Genomic DNA, 18,732 nt, shown 5'->3' on the forward strand with positions numbered 1-18,732 from the left:
AATACAGTATGTATTATTAATAGCCTAGGCTTACTATTCAAATTGATTAATACTGACAGTTCCTTTTGCCAACAAAACTATTTGTGAAGGAGTAAATATTTCAGTGTCAATGGGCAAATTGGCAACAGGAGTCTTTGATGTTTGACAGTGACCAGGACCTGTTAGTTCTGACCAAATCACTAGTAATGCTTCGTACTGCAGGTACATGAGCCTTATTTAACAAGGTAAGGGTGTCGATGGACTGGGGAAGACAAAAAGGGAAATGCTACAGGGGATAAAAGTTTACAGTCTACCCCATGGCTGCAAAATTACAACAGGTTGCATACATTTATGATACTCACTGAGAGGAGAGTGTTTTACCTAAGGCATATTTATTTGTAGGGAAGAGTTGGAGCTTTTCACTAGGTAGACACAAACTTTAAAAGAAATAAATGGTTAAAATCCGTCAGAAGAATTTCATGTAAGTTTCCTCAAGCTTAACTGACTAAACTCTCATCAGCATTGGCATTTTTAAATACACAAGTTCAAGAGAAGCAACAGATGTGATCTTTGAGATCTAAGATTATCAACACTAGATTAACAGAAAATGAAAGGTCAAACATTTTCAACAAGCGGGAAATAAGAAGCAAGGTGACAATATTTCATGGCACACATTAAGATATTCACTATTCTAATTATACCACCAAAGATCTTTATCAATAAGAACTATACTATTACCTATTCACCAAAAACTTAACAGATTAGACAAACAAACACCAACTCAAACATAACTTTATGCCTCCAAATCTTACTGCTGACCTTCTACTAGCTGGTCCAAAGAGGAAATCTTCTTGGAGCCATCAATCGTGTAGATTGTTCTCACTCCCTGGGGCAGATTCACATTGTCAGACAGAGTTCGGGTCAGATCAGCCAGGAGAGCTTCAAAGGACCTAAACCGGTCAGGGGAGATGGCATATACAATCCCTTTGAAATATCGGTCTCCATTACGATAGAAACGAACTTTCTTGGCTTTTTTCTCAGAACTCAGGGTCTGTAGAGTGCGGGTTCGGTAAAAGCTGCAGTGGGCACTGTGAGTAGGGCTGGGCAAACCATTTACCCGGGACCCCCTGCCATATCGCTGCGCTTTATCACGCTCATCAAAATGCTCCAGCTCCATATCTCTCCCAAAGGACATCTTGAAGTTCAATCTAAGGGATGAACAAGAGACCAGAAAAAGTTACACATTTTAAGGAAGCTCACTTTGGGAATTTATGTTCTATACATGGCACTTACACAGGACTGCTTTTCAGGTCGAGAAAAAAATGTTTGAATGAAACCATGCCACACTCACACATTCATTTTACAGCTTCCTCTCTTGACAGGCCACAAAACCAAGTTAGGCTTGTATACAGCATAGCAATGGCACTCATGAAACCAACTGCTAGTAATATGCAACATTAAAGATTGTTTCTTCAAATTCAGTAAGAACTGTGAAAATGAGGAGACAAAGTTGAGCTACTGTGAAAACAAAAAAAAAACAAACAAACAAAAAAAACCAAAAAAAATTAAAAAAAACCACATAAACTTTCTACTTCTTCCCATGTTATACTCAGATGCTATTTGAGTCCAGTTTACCTTCTAGACCATTCATCCCACTAAATTGTTTGTTCCAACTGTGATCTCAAGACGTTCCATTTCAGAAGAGCAGTCACCAACAAGTAAGCAGCTAAGGACTCGTCAGAGGAACAGGTGTTGCAGGTTGGCAATGAGAATCAGGACTACTACTCAGCGGGTCAAGCCCACTGTTCAACAGCCCTTGCATGTTCCAAGTATTGTTTTCCCTACTAAGCTTTGTAGTAAATTATTTAATTTGTCCTTGCGCAAATACTTTGCATACACTGAAAAACAGAAGTGCACAAATGCAATGAAATAATAAAAAAAAATATTAGAGGGAGACAGGAAATGAGTACCTTTCAGTGAGAAAGCTACTTCAGTGCTCTGTAACATTTGCAAAATGCATTATTAATATCCTAAGCCTAATACTCAAATTGATTAACGCTGACAGCTTCTTTTGCCTACAAAACCATCACCAAAGGAGTGATAAATTCAGTGTTGAGGGGTAAATTATCAATTGGTGTCTCTCATGTTTGACAGTGACAAAAACCCATCAGCTCTGACCAAAATGATCTCAGCTGTTCAATACAGATCACAGATATGGACCCTCACATGTTCTGAAATGAAATCAAGGAAGTAGATACTTCTGTTCCTTTTTACAAACAACACAAGGCTGAACATAAGTTGCACATTAATCTTCATAAATAAAAATATAAAAATAGAATTATCAAAATATCATTAAGTTGAAAACACATTTCTTTTCATTTAGGAGCCATCTAGATTTGCATTGTCTGCAAAATAGCAAAGCACAGTAAGTTTATTTATAGCACATACACACAGACCTAATTTAGAAGTGGCCTGTCTTATTGATTTCCAATAAAAAGAAAAAAAAAATAGCAAGCACAAGCTTTGTTTCTACCACTCATAATTGTGTGGCCATGAAGAAGAAAAAAATATATTCAGACCAGTTGTAAAGCAATAGGAGGAAATACAGAAAGACTTAAGGATGCTCTTCAGCTTACAAGAGTTTGCATTAAAGCAGTGATTATACAGCTGGACCCTGATGCTGCAAAGCTGCAGGGGATGTGCTCAGCAACTTCACAGTGTTTGACTGGAACAAGCATCTAAGGCAACCAGTGCAAGTGGGGGGCCTTGGTGGAGATTATTTACCCTGATTTGGTTACAGCTCACAGGTTACTCTGTTACATTAGCACAGGATCATGTGCTTATGTTTATATGCAAGATTTATATTTGTAAATACTTTAAAAGTACCTAAAACATACAGTATGAAGCGGTGACGGCACCAAGCCTGTCAGAGTTCAAGGAATGTCTGGATGATACTTTTAGCCATATGGTTTAGTTTTAGGTAGCCCTGCAAGGAGCTGGGAGTTGGATTCGATGATACTTATGGATCCCTTCCAACTTGAGTTATTCTATGATTCTAGTATATATTTGCATATTATACATATAAAAGAAAAAGATTAATCTAAATTTTTCCTTCTCAGTATATATACAGCCTACTTCAGTGAAAGAACACTTACTGTGGCATTTCACTGACACTCCTCTGTAGTTTAAACACAAAATATCACTCAGTGGACAGAGCTTAGAGTCAAGAACATACCACCAACGTTCCCATGTTAAAAAAAAATCATGTCAGTTGTTTTACTTCACTTCTAATTCCTATGAAAACCTGTTATACAGATTTAACCAATCCTAGAACTCACAACCCAGAAACTGTATCTCAAAAGCTACGCCTGTGCCAAGAAAAATGGATTTTTCTTAGGTCTGCTATTTCATTTGCTTAAACCATCTCAGACACAAAAAAAACCAAAAAAAAACCAACAAAAAACACGAAAAGCAAGTTTACATAAAGGTATGTTTTTGTTTTGTTGGGTTTTTTTTAAGAGACTTTCAGCTTTACCAGTTTTGGATGGGGAAAGGTAGAAGTGCGAGTTGCTGCCCTTCCTTCCACACACACATATGCTTTAATCAATAATGGCTGTAATTCCCAATTACGCCCTTAAAAAGGAAATAGAGCTCCCCTTGAACACCACAGTCCCGTTATGTTGCAGAAAAATCGCATTCAAACCACAAGGTCAGAGCAGACAAAGAAATCCTAAACAATTTGATCTGATCAGATGTTTCCGTTTGTGTGAGCATAAAAATATATTCACATACGTAGAGAGACAGAAAAATGAAGAGACACACCCCTGCAAAATCACCATGCCTAACACTTCATACCCTGTACATCCGCTAAAGAATTATTTATAATGCAGGTGTGGGTGAGCAATTACATAAAACAACCTGATGAAAAAAAAAAATACATCACGCAGCGATGCGACTGGCACCCAGCGAAGATCGTTCAGAGACTAAGCCGCAGGCTCACTACCAAGTCATTGTGGAGGGGCTAAAACGTGGCTACTTGCCGCAGCGGCTTCAAGAAGAGAAAGGTTTATTCTGCTGGGGTAGGTAGGGGAAACGTGTCTGACATACAGCCAGCCCGCTGAAGGCGGCATCAAACACTTCAGCCCCGCTGCGGACTGGTAGCGCATCGCGAATCACACACGCTGACAAAACCGCGGTGCGTTTGCCCCCGGGTGCACGGGGGAAGCACCTGGTGCGTTCCCGGGGTGCCGAGGGACGGGCAGCAGGGGGGACAGACCGAGGGACAGCCCAAGACCCGTGCTCCCGCCGCCGGGCACACACCACACCGGCACCCGCGGCCCGCCTGGGCAGGGCGCTGCGACGCTCGGCAGAGGCCGCCGCCCCACACAATGGGCACAGGTGCACCGCGCCGCGCCCCGACGCCGCAGCCCCAGCGCAGGGAGGGACGCCCCCGTCCCACAAGCCCCGGTCCGGGACCTCACCTGTTCTCCGCAGCCTGGCGAACACCCTCTCCCTCTGACCTGCCGGCGGGGCGCGGAGGGAAGGCGGCAGCTCGAAATGGGATGAGGCCAGAGAGCGGCAGCTCCCCCCTCACCCCCCCGGCCACCAGCGGGCTCTAATAGCAGGAGTTGCCGCAGAAAGCGGCTCCGCTGCCTTTGTTACGCCTCCCCTGGCTGGATCGCGCTGCTGGGGAGCCCGGGCTGCAGCTGCTTCGCCTTTCTTCTGCTGCTGCCGGTTGCAGTGATTTGCATTAGCCCGGCCCTCATTGAGATGCGGCTCTCTCCTCTCTCCGGAGGGCGGTGCCGCCGCCTCTCACGCTCTCCTCCTCCGTTAGCGAGCCTGTTCCTCCCCTGGCGCTGCGGAGCCGCCCCGGCAGCGCGCCCAACCCGCGGGGCGGTGGGTGCGAGGGGACATTGCTGCCGCTTGTGCTGGGGGCCGCGGAGGAGAGGCCTCACCGGAACGATCGGTTACGGTCCCAGTGGGCTGCCCCTGAGTTAATTCCTAGCCGTACAGCGAGTCGTTGTCTCCCGCCGCCCTGGCGAGCCCCGTCTGGGGGATGCGCGCCATCGGCAGCTGGCAGGGGGGCAGCTGCCGGCCCGGCGTCCAAAGACGCCCCCTGGAAGTATTTTTACCAAATGTGGCACTTGGCATTATTGAGTTGCTGGAGTGGGTCCAGAAAAGGGCAACAAAGCTGGTGAAGGGTCTGGAGAGCAAGTCTTATGAGGACTAGATGAGGGAAATGGAAATCTTTAGTCTGGAGACAGCTCGGGGGTACCTTATCGATCTTTACAACTACCTGAAAGGAGGACGGAAAGATGTGGAGTTCTATCTCTTCTCCCAAGTAACAAGCGATAGGACAAGAGGAAATGGCCTCAAGCTACACAAGGGGAGGTTTAGATTGGATATTACAAAAAATTTCTTCACCGAGGAGGTGATCAGGCACTGGAACAGGCTGCCCAAAGTGTTCAAAAACATGTAGATGAGGCCCTTGGTGACATGGTTTTGTGGTGGACTTGGCAGAACTGGTGTAATGGTTGGACTTGACGATCTTAAAGGTCTTTCCAGACTAGCTGATAATGATTCTGTGAGGTTCACCCAGTCCCCAGATTCCTATGGCAGGGTTTGGGTGCTGAAGGTGGGACTGATGTGAAATTTAGGTACTAAAACTGGAGCCAGGCTCCTTCACACCACATGCTCAGTTACAGCTGACCCTGGGGGAGACTAACCTCCATAGATACTACAGTTTTTATGCTTAAATTCCCCAGAAGCTGTATTTGCCCAAAGGCGTCTCAGGCTTCATCTGACTGACTTGCTTCCCTCATGCCCGAGCCCCTCAGATCCTGGAGAACATTTGCTAAATCCACCTCCACACAAAAATCAGCCATAACTGATGCTTTCTTTCCAAAGGCTTGGTTATTCTGCACTTTAATGTAAAAAATCCAGTGGTTAAGACATTCTCCACATAAAGGACCTGGATTACTTTAGTTTGGAAAACAAAGACTTCAACTCTCTTCTACTTGTCAGGTAAACAGCCCACAGTCCACGGGGATGTGGAAGAGCAGAAAACAGACTGTCCCTTCTGCTAAAGCTGCTCACTTTGAAAGAATTAAAAATGCATTAGATGAGAGAGAGGGAATTAGTCTGTAACCTCGTGGATATGGCACTCACTTGGGAAGGACAAAAGATAGCTTTTTGTGTCTGTACTATGGACCATTTATGTGGTTTATATCCATAAATCCAGAAACAATCAGTGAAGCAGGAGCTTAAGCCCAGGGTGACCTGTTCCCAATCATAGACCTCTAATCAGAATATAGGCTCCTGCTTAATCTGTTTGAAGGCAAAATGAAGTCTTCAGTCTGCAAAAACTGTAAGAGGCTCAAAGGCAGAAGAGGCTGGAGCACTCCCTTCTTTTCTATTCCCCTAGAATAGTCCTCAGAGAAGCTCTTAAAAGACACAAGATTCCCTAAAAGAAAAAAATTAATTGTTGCTGTGTCTTCATTGTCCAGAAGGAGTTCTTTAATCTCTGAACTATAGAGTGGAGACAAGAGTCTTGCAGATACACTTGTTTTCTTAGTTTTTGAAAAAGAAACAAGCACCTAAAACCTTCAGGAAAACCTCCACTTGAAGGAATTATAGCATTAAAACACCTGAACACCAAAGAGATTTGGAACTCAGTGTACAACTCTGTCCTCAGTACACTCTTACCACCTAGCTTAGTTTTTGTGAACCTTGTTCCAAGGCACTTAATTCTTCCCCAATGGCCAATGGAGTGCTGGGGCACTTTAGTAGAGATTGATGTTTTTCAGAAGCAAGTTCCTAAAAATTGAGCACCTTCACACTGAGTGTTTCACTAGTCTGTTGGTTTTGAAAATCTCTTGGTCTATGTTTAGATGTAACATGGTGATATTGGTAATGTTGGTATACTAGATTAGAGAGTGGCAACTAATTTCAAAACAATTCTGGTAATCTTGCAATAAAATTATGTTCTTTAAACTGCTTCCTTTGTATCTTAACAATCAAAATATTCATTATAGTCTTAAATTATAAGAAAAAACAGGAGATCACAAAGATTTGAGATGGAAAAGACAGTCATGGTCCTCATAAAGGATTGGTCTTTAACATTCTTCCATGCTGTTTTGTGCAGTTCATTTTAAATTCCTCAGGTAATGGGGCTTCTACTTCCCAAAGGAGACATCTCTTCAAAATTGAATTCCTCCAATTATAAGGATTTTTTTCTGATGATCAAGTTAATGGAAGTTTCTTATGTTTCAGCTCATTACTTTAGCTATAGTGCCCTGTATTCACGTACATAATTTATTTCTCCCATTGGTGTTTACATCTCTCCAACATGTATTATTTATGTCTAGCCTAAGTGTACAAAATATTTCACAGATGTTCAAGAAAGATCTTCACTCTGATTATGTTAAAAAAAATAAGAAGGTCAAAAGAAAAAATTACAACATAAATCAACACAGAAATATAAACCCAATAGGAAAATGTCTTCTAAAATGTGTTATTTTGTTCCTTGCAGTTTTGTATTCAACATGAAGACTCAACTCCATAGCATGCCTATGTCTCTGCCTATGTCTTTGCCTATGTCATGCTCGCCTGCTATGCTTTTCTTTTTAAAGCACTTTAAAAGAGGCTTTTCCTTTACCTTTTCCATGTTTGTCCTCAAATTTAAACAATGCAATTCTAAATAGAAACAAAACCTGCATAAATTTTTTCAACATGCCTATGGTCACTCTGTTAAGAGCATACTGTTTTGCTACTGAGTTGTTTTTCTTTGTTGGAAATATGTAATGGATTTTTATAACCACAATGTAGCCACTTCTTAATGCCACTTTGAGTAAAGTAAGTAACTTGGACTTCTAATGTCTATTATTGTTAATCAAATTTTCCAGATCTAGCACTATTCCAGCAGCGCTTTTCTGAACATTTCTAATTTTTAAGCACCTTTGTCAAAATTGTGTGGTAGAATTGGATGCAGTTTATGTCACAACCCAACACTCCTGTATCTGAAGGCAGTACCAAATGCCTTGAAACATGTTCTGGGAGCTTCTCTTTAGCTGGCTAACCACTGTGACCCCTAAATCCTTTTTAGAGTCACTGCTTTCCAGGACACAATCTCCAGACTTCTGAATGTGACCTACATTCCTTGTTCCTGCTGAATGACCTTGCATTCAGCTGTCTCAAAAAGCGCATTCAAATGATCCTGGCTTACTAAAGGATGTCAATTTCCCTACAGAAAAACTGTTTTCTCTTTGCATTATTTAGTTCTTTATGCATTTTATGTCATCTGCAATTTTTACCATTAATGCTTGTTGAATGTTTCTTCAGATCACTCATAAATTTATGTAGCAGCAGAGAGCATTTTCTAAAATGTGGGGCTCAAACCTCTAAGGCGCTGGTGTCAAGGGTGTGTTTAAAGCTCACTCCACTTCATGTCAGAGAAGCACTCAGCTCTCTGGATGCCAAACCAGGCCCAGGGAACTAGTGGTGGTGTGGCTGCAGATGCCTCTTTGAGCAAACAGCCTGTGTCATCTCTTAGCAGGAGTCCAAGCAACTGGAGCTGCACTAGTACCCTGGGCGCTGCTGAGGCTTGGGCTGGGCTGGCAGAATCCTGGCACCAAGCACCAACACGTCGGGGAAAACTCACTCATGGAAAAGCGCAGAACTCCACAAATTCCTCTAGAATTACCCAAGGGATAATGATGAGCTGTTTATAGTTACTTTTGGAGATCTGTCATTTAGTTGATTTTTAATTAATTATTACATGTTACTGATTTTGTATAACGCTGATCACTTCATTAGATTGATGTCCTGTTGGATGCTTGTTTTACAGAAGCTTATGTCAATGCAGTCATCTTTATCAATCATGTTTGGCAGTCTCACCCAGAAAGCTACCCAATTTGACATGCTCATTGACACCAATTACACAATCATCTTCCATATTGATTATATCACCTATCAGGCCTTCAGTTATTTTACCTGCTACTGATTCCAGCACAGTTCAAATTGTATAATCTAGGTCATAATTTTTGTTGTTTAAATGTAACCCTGGCTTTATGCAGGTTTATAATACTTCTTTAATATTCTATAATGTATTAAATAGCAGCATTTTCAGGCAAAACAGTAATAAATTCTTCTTAGACTTAAACTACCCATGCATTAAAAATTATTTGCATATTATTTTTAGGAAAAACCATATGGCATTTATGACTGGGATGGGACTGCATTATGCAGAAATATTCATGGAATATTTCTGTCTGTTCTGCATTGTTATTGACAGTTTCAACTGTCTGCTTCTAATAACAGACCTATAATTTTGTTCAGATTAATTTTGCTCACAATATTATTTTTTTTAACTCCTTTTTGCCCTTAGTACTCCTGGCTTTAAGATATTTCACTGATGATTTCTCGCATCTGCTGTTGGTTTTTCACTTGTCTGGACTTACAGTAATGATTAAATAAAAAGTTTTTGCTATATTATCTGTCCCTCTGTATTTCTCTTCAGTTAGAATATCTTTAACAAATGACAATATCCTCTCTAACTCACAACTCAGTTTTAGAATCTGGTAAAATCATTCTCTGTTAAAGACTCTTCTTTGTCTCATTCATTTGCTTATAGCGGACTTCTTCAAGAAATTCATCCTTTCAAAAGCAGACTATAGACCAGCGCAGTTACCAGATGTAACTACATGCTGATCATTGGATAAAATATTCCTAAAGGTATTCATACGTGTTTGTCCACTGCAAAGAGATCCATTGTAAAGTGAAGTGTTTTGTATTGGGAAATTATGGTATTTCACTTTTTGATACTCCATAGATATTCTAACTACATCAACAAGAGACCTCCAACATGGATTGTCAAACTTAATGTCTCTTAATTATTTTTCTTTCAGATATTGTTGAGATGTTTCAGGTACTATTATTTCAGATATGATTAAGGGCATTTAAAGAGATGTTTGACTGATTTGATTTGCCTGCCTGTATTGGTTAACAAATTGAACCTAAACCTCTGTCATTTGGGATTATCAATTATAAGTGAACTATCTGTGTGGCAGGCCAATTCCTACCTGTGAAACAACTCCATCCATCTCCAAAATATTCTCTATCATCATGTAGGATAGCACGATATTTATCTGAATAAACTGTTACTATAGTCTTTTTCCTTTCCAGGTTGCCAAGAAGCTGAATGAGAATAATTCTGAAGTGCAGGATCTGCATTTTTCCTGGTCTTTGCTTCAACCTAATTAAAGTAAATTGATGTCTTTGCTGACTGCTAAACTTTGGCAGAAGCATTTTAAATAATTTAGAATATGTATGTTCACAATAATTTCAACTCAATCTCAGTAGTATTCACATGCTTTAAACTGAGGATTTGGGGAGTGTCCTTTTCATTTGAGAGAAAGTTGGAATGTTTTATGAATATAAATGCACAAACTGTGCACAATTTTTTAAACAACCCAAGAACAGCATATATGATGGTTTCTTTTACCAGTGTTTTAAAAATAAATTAGAAGGTCTAGGGTTGGGACACAATTTTTGCAAACACTACTTTTAAGAAAGGTCTGCTTTTTTCAAAGAATTAGAATTTAGAGGGTGAAATTCTGCACCAACAATAGGAGACATCTCAGGTCATTCAAACTGGAGAAATGAAGTGGGAAACCTTTAGTGGCCTGGAAGGTCTCTCAAATTTTCACTGTTTAGGAGTAGATTCTTCACCTTCTACATGCCATTTTTTTCTGATGCACTCTTTGCATGAGGTTATCAGTGTCTGCTGGGTTCCACATCACCTGTTACAACCAGGATCTGATCCTGGATTTGATTCCAACGATTAACTCACACGTTAAGGGTGTTGCTGTAAGTAGGCTAACACTTCTCTCCTCATGTGGGTTATGTACAATGGAGGGATCCTGGTCTATTCCTTACATGGTCTGGAAAGACCTCTTTACTGATGGTCTTTCCGCCCAACCATGTATGGCTAAGCAGAGCAGCAGGTAGAACCAATTTCATGACATTTAGTTAAAGATTTCTCTACATTGTGCCTGTAAATTTAATTCTCATTTGAGAATTTAAATTCTCACTTAAGATTCAACCTCCAAATTATCATGGTAATTTTAGAATTATAGAACCATAGAATTAACTTGGTTTGAAAAGACCTTTAAGAACATCAAGTCCAACCATTACACCAGTTCTGCCAAGTCCACCACTAAATCATGTTATCAAGGGCCTTGTCTATATGGTTTTTGAACACTTCCAGGGACGGTGATTCCCCCACTTCCCTGTGCAGCCTGTTCCAATGCCTGATCACCCTCTCGGTGAAGAAATTTTTCCTAATATCCAATCTAAACCTCCCCTGGTGCAGCTTGAGGCCATTTCCTCTTGTCCTATTGCCTGTTACTTGGAAGAAGAGATAAAACCCCACATCTCTCCATCCTCCTTTCAGGTAGTTGTAAAGAGTGATAAGGTCCCCCCGAGCTGTCCCTTCTTCAGACTAAATATTCCCAGTTCCCTCACAGGATTTGTTCTCCAGACCCTTCACCAGCTTTGTTGCCCTTCTTTGAACCTGCTCCAGCACCTCAATGCCTTTCTTGTAGTGAAGGACCCAGAACTGAGAACAGTATTTGAGGTGAGGTCTCACAAATGCCAAGTACAGGAGGATGTCCCAGTCCTGAGGGCTACAGGCTAGGATGCTCTTGGCCTTCTTGTCTGCCTGGGCACAAACTGGCTCATGTTCAGCTGGCGATCAATCAGCAATTTTAAAGATTAATCTTAAAGATGAATCATCAGTCTTAAAGATAAAATCTTAAAGATTTCTTCCTGACTAACACCATTAGTGCACAGATAAACAGTATGTATTGTTTTAAGCTGCCGAGGAGCAAATTATTTTAGCTGCAAATTATTGAAAATACAGGTCTAGAGAAGTACTCTTTAATAACATATCTGTTGATGCTAGTTCAGATATACTTAGCCACTGTAAGGTTTTGCGTAGCTCTAAGGTTCATCAGATAAAAGACAAACAAGATAATCACAAATATCAAGCCTAAACACCTTATCGCTAAAGAAAAATGAATGTAAAAATACAGGCAGTAACAGTTTTCTGTCTGATAGTTGAAGTGTTTTAATTAGCATTTATACTGTTAAGAGTAGTTGTGACTTGTGGTAACATCAGGTAAAATCAGAAGAACTTATAGTATTCCCACAGTCATCACAGATTGTGTCAGAGATGCACAGATATCCAAAATAGTGTACAAAGAGGAAAAAGAATGAAAGTCAGAAAGAATAAAATTTAGAGACTCTGAGATAAACTAAACAGCTAGTAAGTGGAGAAGGCAAGTAAACATAACAGATAGTCTTCTCCCATTTCCCCAAAGAAATAATTTGAATGCCTGAAATTGAACTCAGACTTCAGAAGCTTAAATACAAAACTGAAATCTGCCCAACATGCTACACTTCTGGGCAGTTGCGGATACCTCCAGTTCTACTGCACTAGAGTTAGCCCAAAGTTCATTTAAACTTGACCTGGAAAACTCTTCAGCCAGTCTAAATTACAATGATCTGAAATGATGCCAAATTAAATATCTTTAAGACCAGCTATTTACAATTACTTGTTAGAAAATGCAAGGTAAAAACTCCGGGCTGGGATAGGCAGATGTTTTCTGCAATTTTAGAAATGTGGACTGTCAGTTTAGTTCTTTGATAAGAACTGGTCATTGTTATCTATACAATAGCTATGTTAATCTGGGGAAACTAATGAGACCTAGAAAATATAAGGTAGCTTGCAGTGCTGTATCACCAGATTAACTGTTTTTCTGCTTGTCCGTGTGGTTACAGTTTGAAAGTTTCAGTGCAGATAATGTGAAATACATTCACAAATAGCCTTACACATTAATCTTGATAAAAGGAGGCTGTTACTGTTAATAGCCAGGAAGAACTCAAACACCAATCTTAAGATTACATTCAAACCATTGTTGATAGGAAGGAAAGTAGTATTAAGCAAGTTAATCCACATGCTTTTAGATGATAACAAAGCAAAACCTAATTTGCCATGAAAGTGTGTTGTGGTTTAAGAATTCAGAGTCCTCTGTTTTGAAGAGCTAATTAATTTTGCTTTAGTAAGTTTAGTGTAAAAAATCCCTTAAAATTATAACGGCCTGTTTTACATAAACAGAATTATACCTCTTTATAGCTTTAAAATAAAGGACCTTTAATCAAGCATGGGTTTAGTTTGTGAAGCTTCAGTAAAGCAAGTCCACACGGAAAACCAGCATTTTTTAAGCTTAACAATTAATTGATGATATTGTAGTAATGACATTAAAATTTCTCCTTTCTTCCATTTTGAGGTGTAGGCCTAGGGGAAACTGCCTCCAAATAATTAATCTTGTTTTGTTTCCTCAATTTTATTTTATCAGGATTACTATGCTTATAATTATATGAACAACAGAAAATCCACTTGTCAGTTTAAAAGATTACTTGGTTTTTGATGCTCTAGAATGCTATTGTAGAAGGAATCAGATATTAGATATATGGAGCTACATGGGTCCAGAAGCTGTCATGAAAGCTAGTTTCAACCATTTTCAATCTTGTTAATTATGCAGTTATCACAGAAGAGGAGGATCTTTTCTTTTCTCTCATCTGTCAGGTTTCTTTTTGAGTTCTAATTCATTGATCAGATTTCCTTTGTAAGAGATCTCTCTCACGGTGACGTCAGTATTTCCATGGTAAATCAAGGTTCCCATGTAAAACCAGGTGATGAACAGTCATTTCTCACTCCATAACACTGCTGTCTAGTGTTATGATAACATCTCACTTTTCCAAGTGATAAGCTGTTTTGGGGGTTGAAGGGTGCCCAACGTCATGGTTGCAGGGAAAGCTTCAGCAAAGCTTTTCTTGGTCACTCCAAGCCTGCCTTTATTTATCTTCTGTGAAATCTTGCAGTTCTCCTGTCCCTCAGTCAGCTTCAGAACTGAAGTACTCTCTTTGTCATCCATGGCATACCCAATAGGCTGGACAAGTTTGAGTCGCTTTGGGATTCTGAATTCAGCAGACCTGTCAAGTATCACACAATGAAACAGATCCTGCCTCTCCTCTTTAGCTCTGTCTGTACCTTATGCATTCATGCAGCGTAGCACTTTACTTTCCTACTCTATCTTGCTCCTCAGATGATATCCTAGCTCTGCAGTTTCTTCCTTCCCTCCCTCTCAATCACATGCTATAAGGTGCCAGACACATCCCACACCATACACCAATCTGTAGTGCTCTCTCATGCACTGAAGATGATTAGGAACTGTACAAAGATGTGAATCCTATGTGAATCCTAGCTAAAAAACAAAGTACAGTTTACTTTGGAGAAGAAATAAAGCTTTTAGAAAGAATTCTTTTAAAACAATCTAAAGATGTGTTTTTATATTACTTTTAAACCCCACAATTTTGTGATGGTCATTTATGAAGCCTCAGTTTTATCCAAATATTCCAAAAGTGTTGTCTATGTCTCAGTTTTGGTCTTGCAAACTTGCTCTTGTCTCTGTCTTACAGGGTCCCTTTATACCCTGCTGTAATTTCTGCAGCCTGTGTTCTCAAGCTATGGTGCTTCTGGTTTTGTCTGCTCAGTGAGTTTCCAGGGCCTATGGCTCTGGTCATTGACCCTTAACAGCTTGTATGTTTGTTAGAGTAACTGTATTGAGAAAATCTCTTATTTTCTCCCTGTTTCCTCTGGCAGAGTGCTGCCAGATCAGTCCTAATATAGCAAGCATCCCATTAACCAAGCAACACACATAATCTCTCTCAGAACAGCACTAAATTTAACATGGTCATTTAAAAATGCTGCTAGGGATTCATCTTACATTCCTGCTACTACTCTGCTGCCTACAAAATAAAAGACTAGCACACCATCTTAATTATGCCAAATAATTACGAGTTACAATCAGAGCCTCTTAAGATACATTTACTCCAGAAGCTGAGAGGAGAATATGAAAAGGGGAGGGAATTAAAATGAAGTTGCTAATAAAGCTGAGATTTTCCTTACTATGCACGTTACCATGTCAACCTGAGTTATGCAGCATCACATTTGAGATCTATTCAAGACCCCTTCAAAAGCTCAGCAACTAACCAGGATGTTTTAGATGTTTTTTTTCAGCTGATTTTGGCATCTTTTGCATGATAAATGCTACTTAACCACATTCTTTTTCTAGTTTAATATCAAATACAACTGAGCAAATGTTCAATTATATCCATGCAGATGGTTTATTATGTAAAAGATAATTACTTGTCCCACTTTGAAAGTACTAAACCATGCAGAAAACATGAGGCTCAATCATTTTAAGATGGCAAGTAACTTAATATAAATTATTATTCTTTGCACGTAGAAGAGAAAAACATGCAACCTCAGTATCCTACGTATGTATTAGTTTCAGATGGTTTAACTAAGATTCTTTTAAGTTAGTACACAACTATTTCCTCTGTTCTAGCTTCCTTTGTACAGTCAGCCTAGCTTTCCACTGCTGTCTGGCAGTAAGATAAATCCTTTTATTAAAAACTGAGGTAATACAATACTTGTCAGCTATTTTTTCAGGGGAAAAAAGACAAAACTCAAAAAAACAAGAACAAAAAAAAAAAGAAAAAACAAAAACCCACCAACTTTATTTCTTTATTCTTAGGTACTTAAGTATATAAATAGCCTTTGGCATTATTGATTTGCTGTTTAAAATATCTTACGTGTGTTATAAGGAGTATTAGTTCCAGTTTCCGCATCTTAGATTTTATGATCACATGAACTGGTGCACAACAGAAGTTGATAGATAGCAGTTGCTGAGAAATTACAACATTTTTAACTGCTTCCTAGTGTACCTAGTTTTTAAATAAATTTAAATATGCTTTTAGGGGAAAAAAAGATGGAAAAACATATGCCTCAAAGTCTAAATAAAGTATCAGCCAAGATATTTTTCTTTTTTTCTTTAGGAAAACACTGTATAAAACTTGCAAAAGGTAACAAATCCAGAAGAACTGATAAATTCATTGCACACTACCATGATAATCACTTAGCTAGGTTGAAAGTCACGAGTAATTGTAAAAATGATTAAACACAGTTTATCACCAGGTGCAGAAAATTCCCTCACACTTAAAAGAAATGCTGAAAATATTGTTCCCAGAGCAGCAGAATGAAATTAGTTCAATCAGGAGCACATCTTGTCTCTACTGATTCTTTGATGTCCAGTGGCAAAGTAACCTTCTTAACCTTTTCTTCAGCATGGACACATGTACATTTCCTTCTACTCAGCTGTCTAATTTCTTTTAAAGAATTCAACATACTTGAGATCTCTTGTCCAATCTGATTACAGTTTCCAGTGGTTGCAAACAATCAGGAGGCAGCTAATGGATATGACTTGCTCATCAAGGGCAGGCAGCAGGCTGACAGTGGTCCTCCAGAGAGTCTGAAGAGCCTCTGCAGGAGGATGGGTGGTCCCCACCTTAGCATCATCAAACACATGTTGAAAGTTTCAGTTCTTGCTCCATACTTTAAAATAGCTAATTTTGAATTGAGCCTCACTGAATTTTCTGAGTTTCATATCCTCAGAAAACAAACCTAAAACAATGCAAAAAAAAAGCCAACAACCTCTCAGCAAACATCTTCCAGGCACATCTATTTATGAAATGTCTGCATGTTTCTTGGGCAGCTCAGCATATTCCCCAGACATTCATAGCAGGAAAATTTTCTTACGCTACTTCATATTCCAGAATGAAAGCAGGACTACAGAATAATTAACAATATACTATGTCTTGCTGAATTTATGTTATGAGTGCAGGCAGACAGCATTCAGGAGCATAACCCTTCTGTTGATTACTCACTCAAAGTTGTAACTGTTAGACTGTAGTTTCCGGAGATCAAATGTTTTATCTGACCCCTGTTGATGATGGGTACAGAAGCAGTCCATCAAACAGTGGGTATCTCAACCCAGGAGATACCCACGGGTATTGCTGTTTTCTGTTTTCTCCCTTTTCCACTGGCAAAAGGAAATAGGTAGCAAGAGGGAAATAGAATCTGAGGACAAAGATGGATTAGAGAGAAAGAAAGAGTCAGAACAATAATTAATTTTTAGTTCTGTGAATAGTTTTGAAAAAAATGTACCTATAGCAGAATATGTGCTTCTGGCAGGCTCATGAGATAAAATAATCATGTTAGAAGTGGATAGTTGTATTTTGCAAGGGAGCTGCAGTGTCCCTGTACAAAGGCTGAACTCCACAGAAGGATGCATGCTTGAGCAACTGGATAAAAAATGCCTTTTTCTTCTTTCTCATTAAATAGGGATTGCTTCATTGTTACTGGACATACATAGTGAGTCCTTCAGCTTCCCCACTGCCGCATACTGTATAGTGCAAAACTGGAAGAATTGCCCTAGATTCAGCATCTTTTTTGTGGTTCTGTCTGTGTAAGAAGCAATGAAAACTGCAGGAACCAACGTTGTAATGGTGACTTTCCTGAACTCCCTGCAGAGTTTGTGGTGTTCATACTTTTTCATTCTCAAACTAGAGAGGAGACACAAAGATTCTAGGTGAGAAAGGATAAAACAAGAACAAAGCTGCTTGAACAAAAAGAGGAAAAAAGATAAAGATAGACCTTTAAAACATATGCTGCATTTTATAGTATTATGACTGTGTCTGATGGTATGTGTGTAAAATGTTACTGGTTTTATCAGTGTGAAAGTGTGCTCTCATATATATCTGCTATGCTATGCTTTCATGGCTGTGTGCAAAATAAAATGAAAATTGTGATTACAAGATTTTAAAAAGCTCAGATTGCTACCAATGTCTGGTCAGTTCTGCTTATCTTTCACAGTGTGCCAACTTAAAAAAATAAGGTTCGGTATGTCTTCCAGACTGTAAGTAGATCAAACTTACATGATTATACCCTAGACAAATAACGTATCTGATTCTTTTATTATAAGGCAACATAGCTTAAAATACTTGCTGCTCTCTCTTAGGCACATAAGGAGTCCCAGCACATTTTTTGCTCAGGTAGAACCCAGCAGAACTTATAGAATCGTAGAATCATAGAATAGTTAGGATTGGAAAGGACCTCAAGATCATAAAGATCATCTTAAGCAAAAGAGATACATTTCCAAGTTTAAGAAAAGTTAAATAAGTGCATGTGCTGAGAATTGAAGGACTTCATATCTATATAGCAAAATATGGGGGGAGGATATATGAGGGGACTATTGCTGTGTGGAAGCTGAGAGGAAGAAGCAGGCTACTGTGCTGAGAACTGAGGAGGAGAATGGTTATATAAAGATGAAAGACAAGGTACTGCCTACAAACCAGATATATAAGAAGATACAGTTTGGGGAGAATCACTGATAATGAGAGACAAACAGGAAAAGAAAAGGATATATTTGGACATCTATGTACATACATCAGATGATCGTAGAATCATAGAACAGTTAGGGTTGGAAAGGACCTTAAGATTGTCAAGTTCCAACCCGCCTGCTGTCAACACCACACACAAAACCATGTCACCCAATGCTCTGTCCACCCCAGCCTTGAGCACTGCCAGGGATGGAGCATTCACAACTTCCGTGAGCAACCCATTCTAGTGCCTCACCATCCTCACAGTAAAAATACTGCTAAATATACACTACTAGATAAGGGAATTAACTGTTTAGTGTTTGTACAGATCCTCTTATATTGTACATCCTAGCCTCTCCATCATCTTCTTGTGAATTTCTTATCTATATATATTTTTTTTCCCTTAGA

General features: G+C 39.4%; 1 protein-coding gene across 1 annotated transcript in view; it reads right to left on the reverse strand.

Moving 5' to 3' along the window:
• The window catches only part of DCLK1 (doublecortin like kinase 1), a 246,013-nt gene extending 241,310 nt beyond the window's left edge, over positions 1–4,703 (reverse strand). Inside the window, exons 1-2 of the mRNA XM_034060074.1 lie at positions 4,461–4,703; positions 799–1,187 (exon numbers count right to left, since the gene is read on the reverse strand). Coding sequence (XP_033915965.1) covers positions 799–1,174 — 376 coding nt within the window. The 5' untranslated portion in view covers positions 1,175–1,187; positions 4,461–4,703. The remainder of the gene's footprint in view (positions 1–798; positions 1,188–4,460) is intronic.
• Positions 4,704–18,732: the final 14,029 nt, after the last annotated feature.

This window comes from Melopsittacus undulatus, chromosome 2 (genome assembly GCF_012275295.1).
Source record: "Melopsittacus undulatus isolate bMelUnd1 chromosome 2, bMelUnd1.mat.Z, whole genome shotgun sequence".
Lineage (NCBI taxonomy): Eukaryota > Metazoa > Chordata > Aves > Psittaciformes > Psittaculidae > Melopsittacus > Melopsittacus undulatus.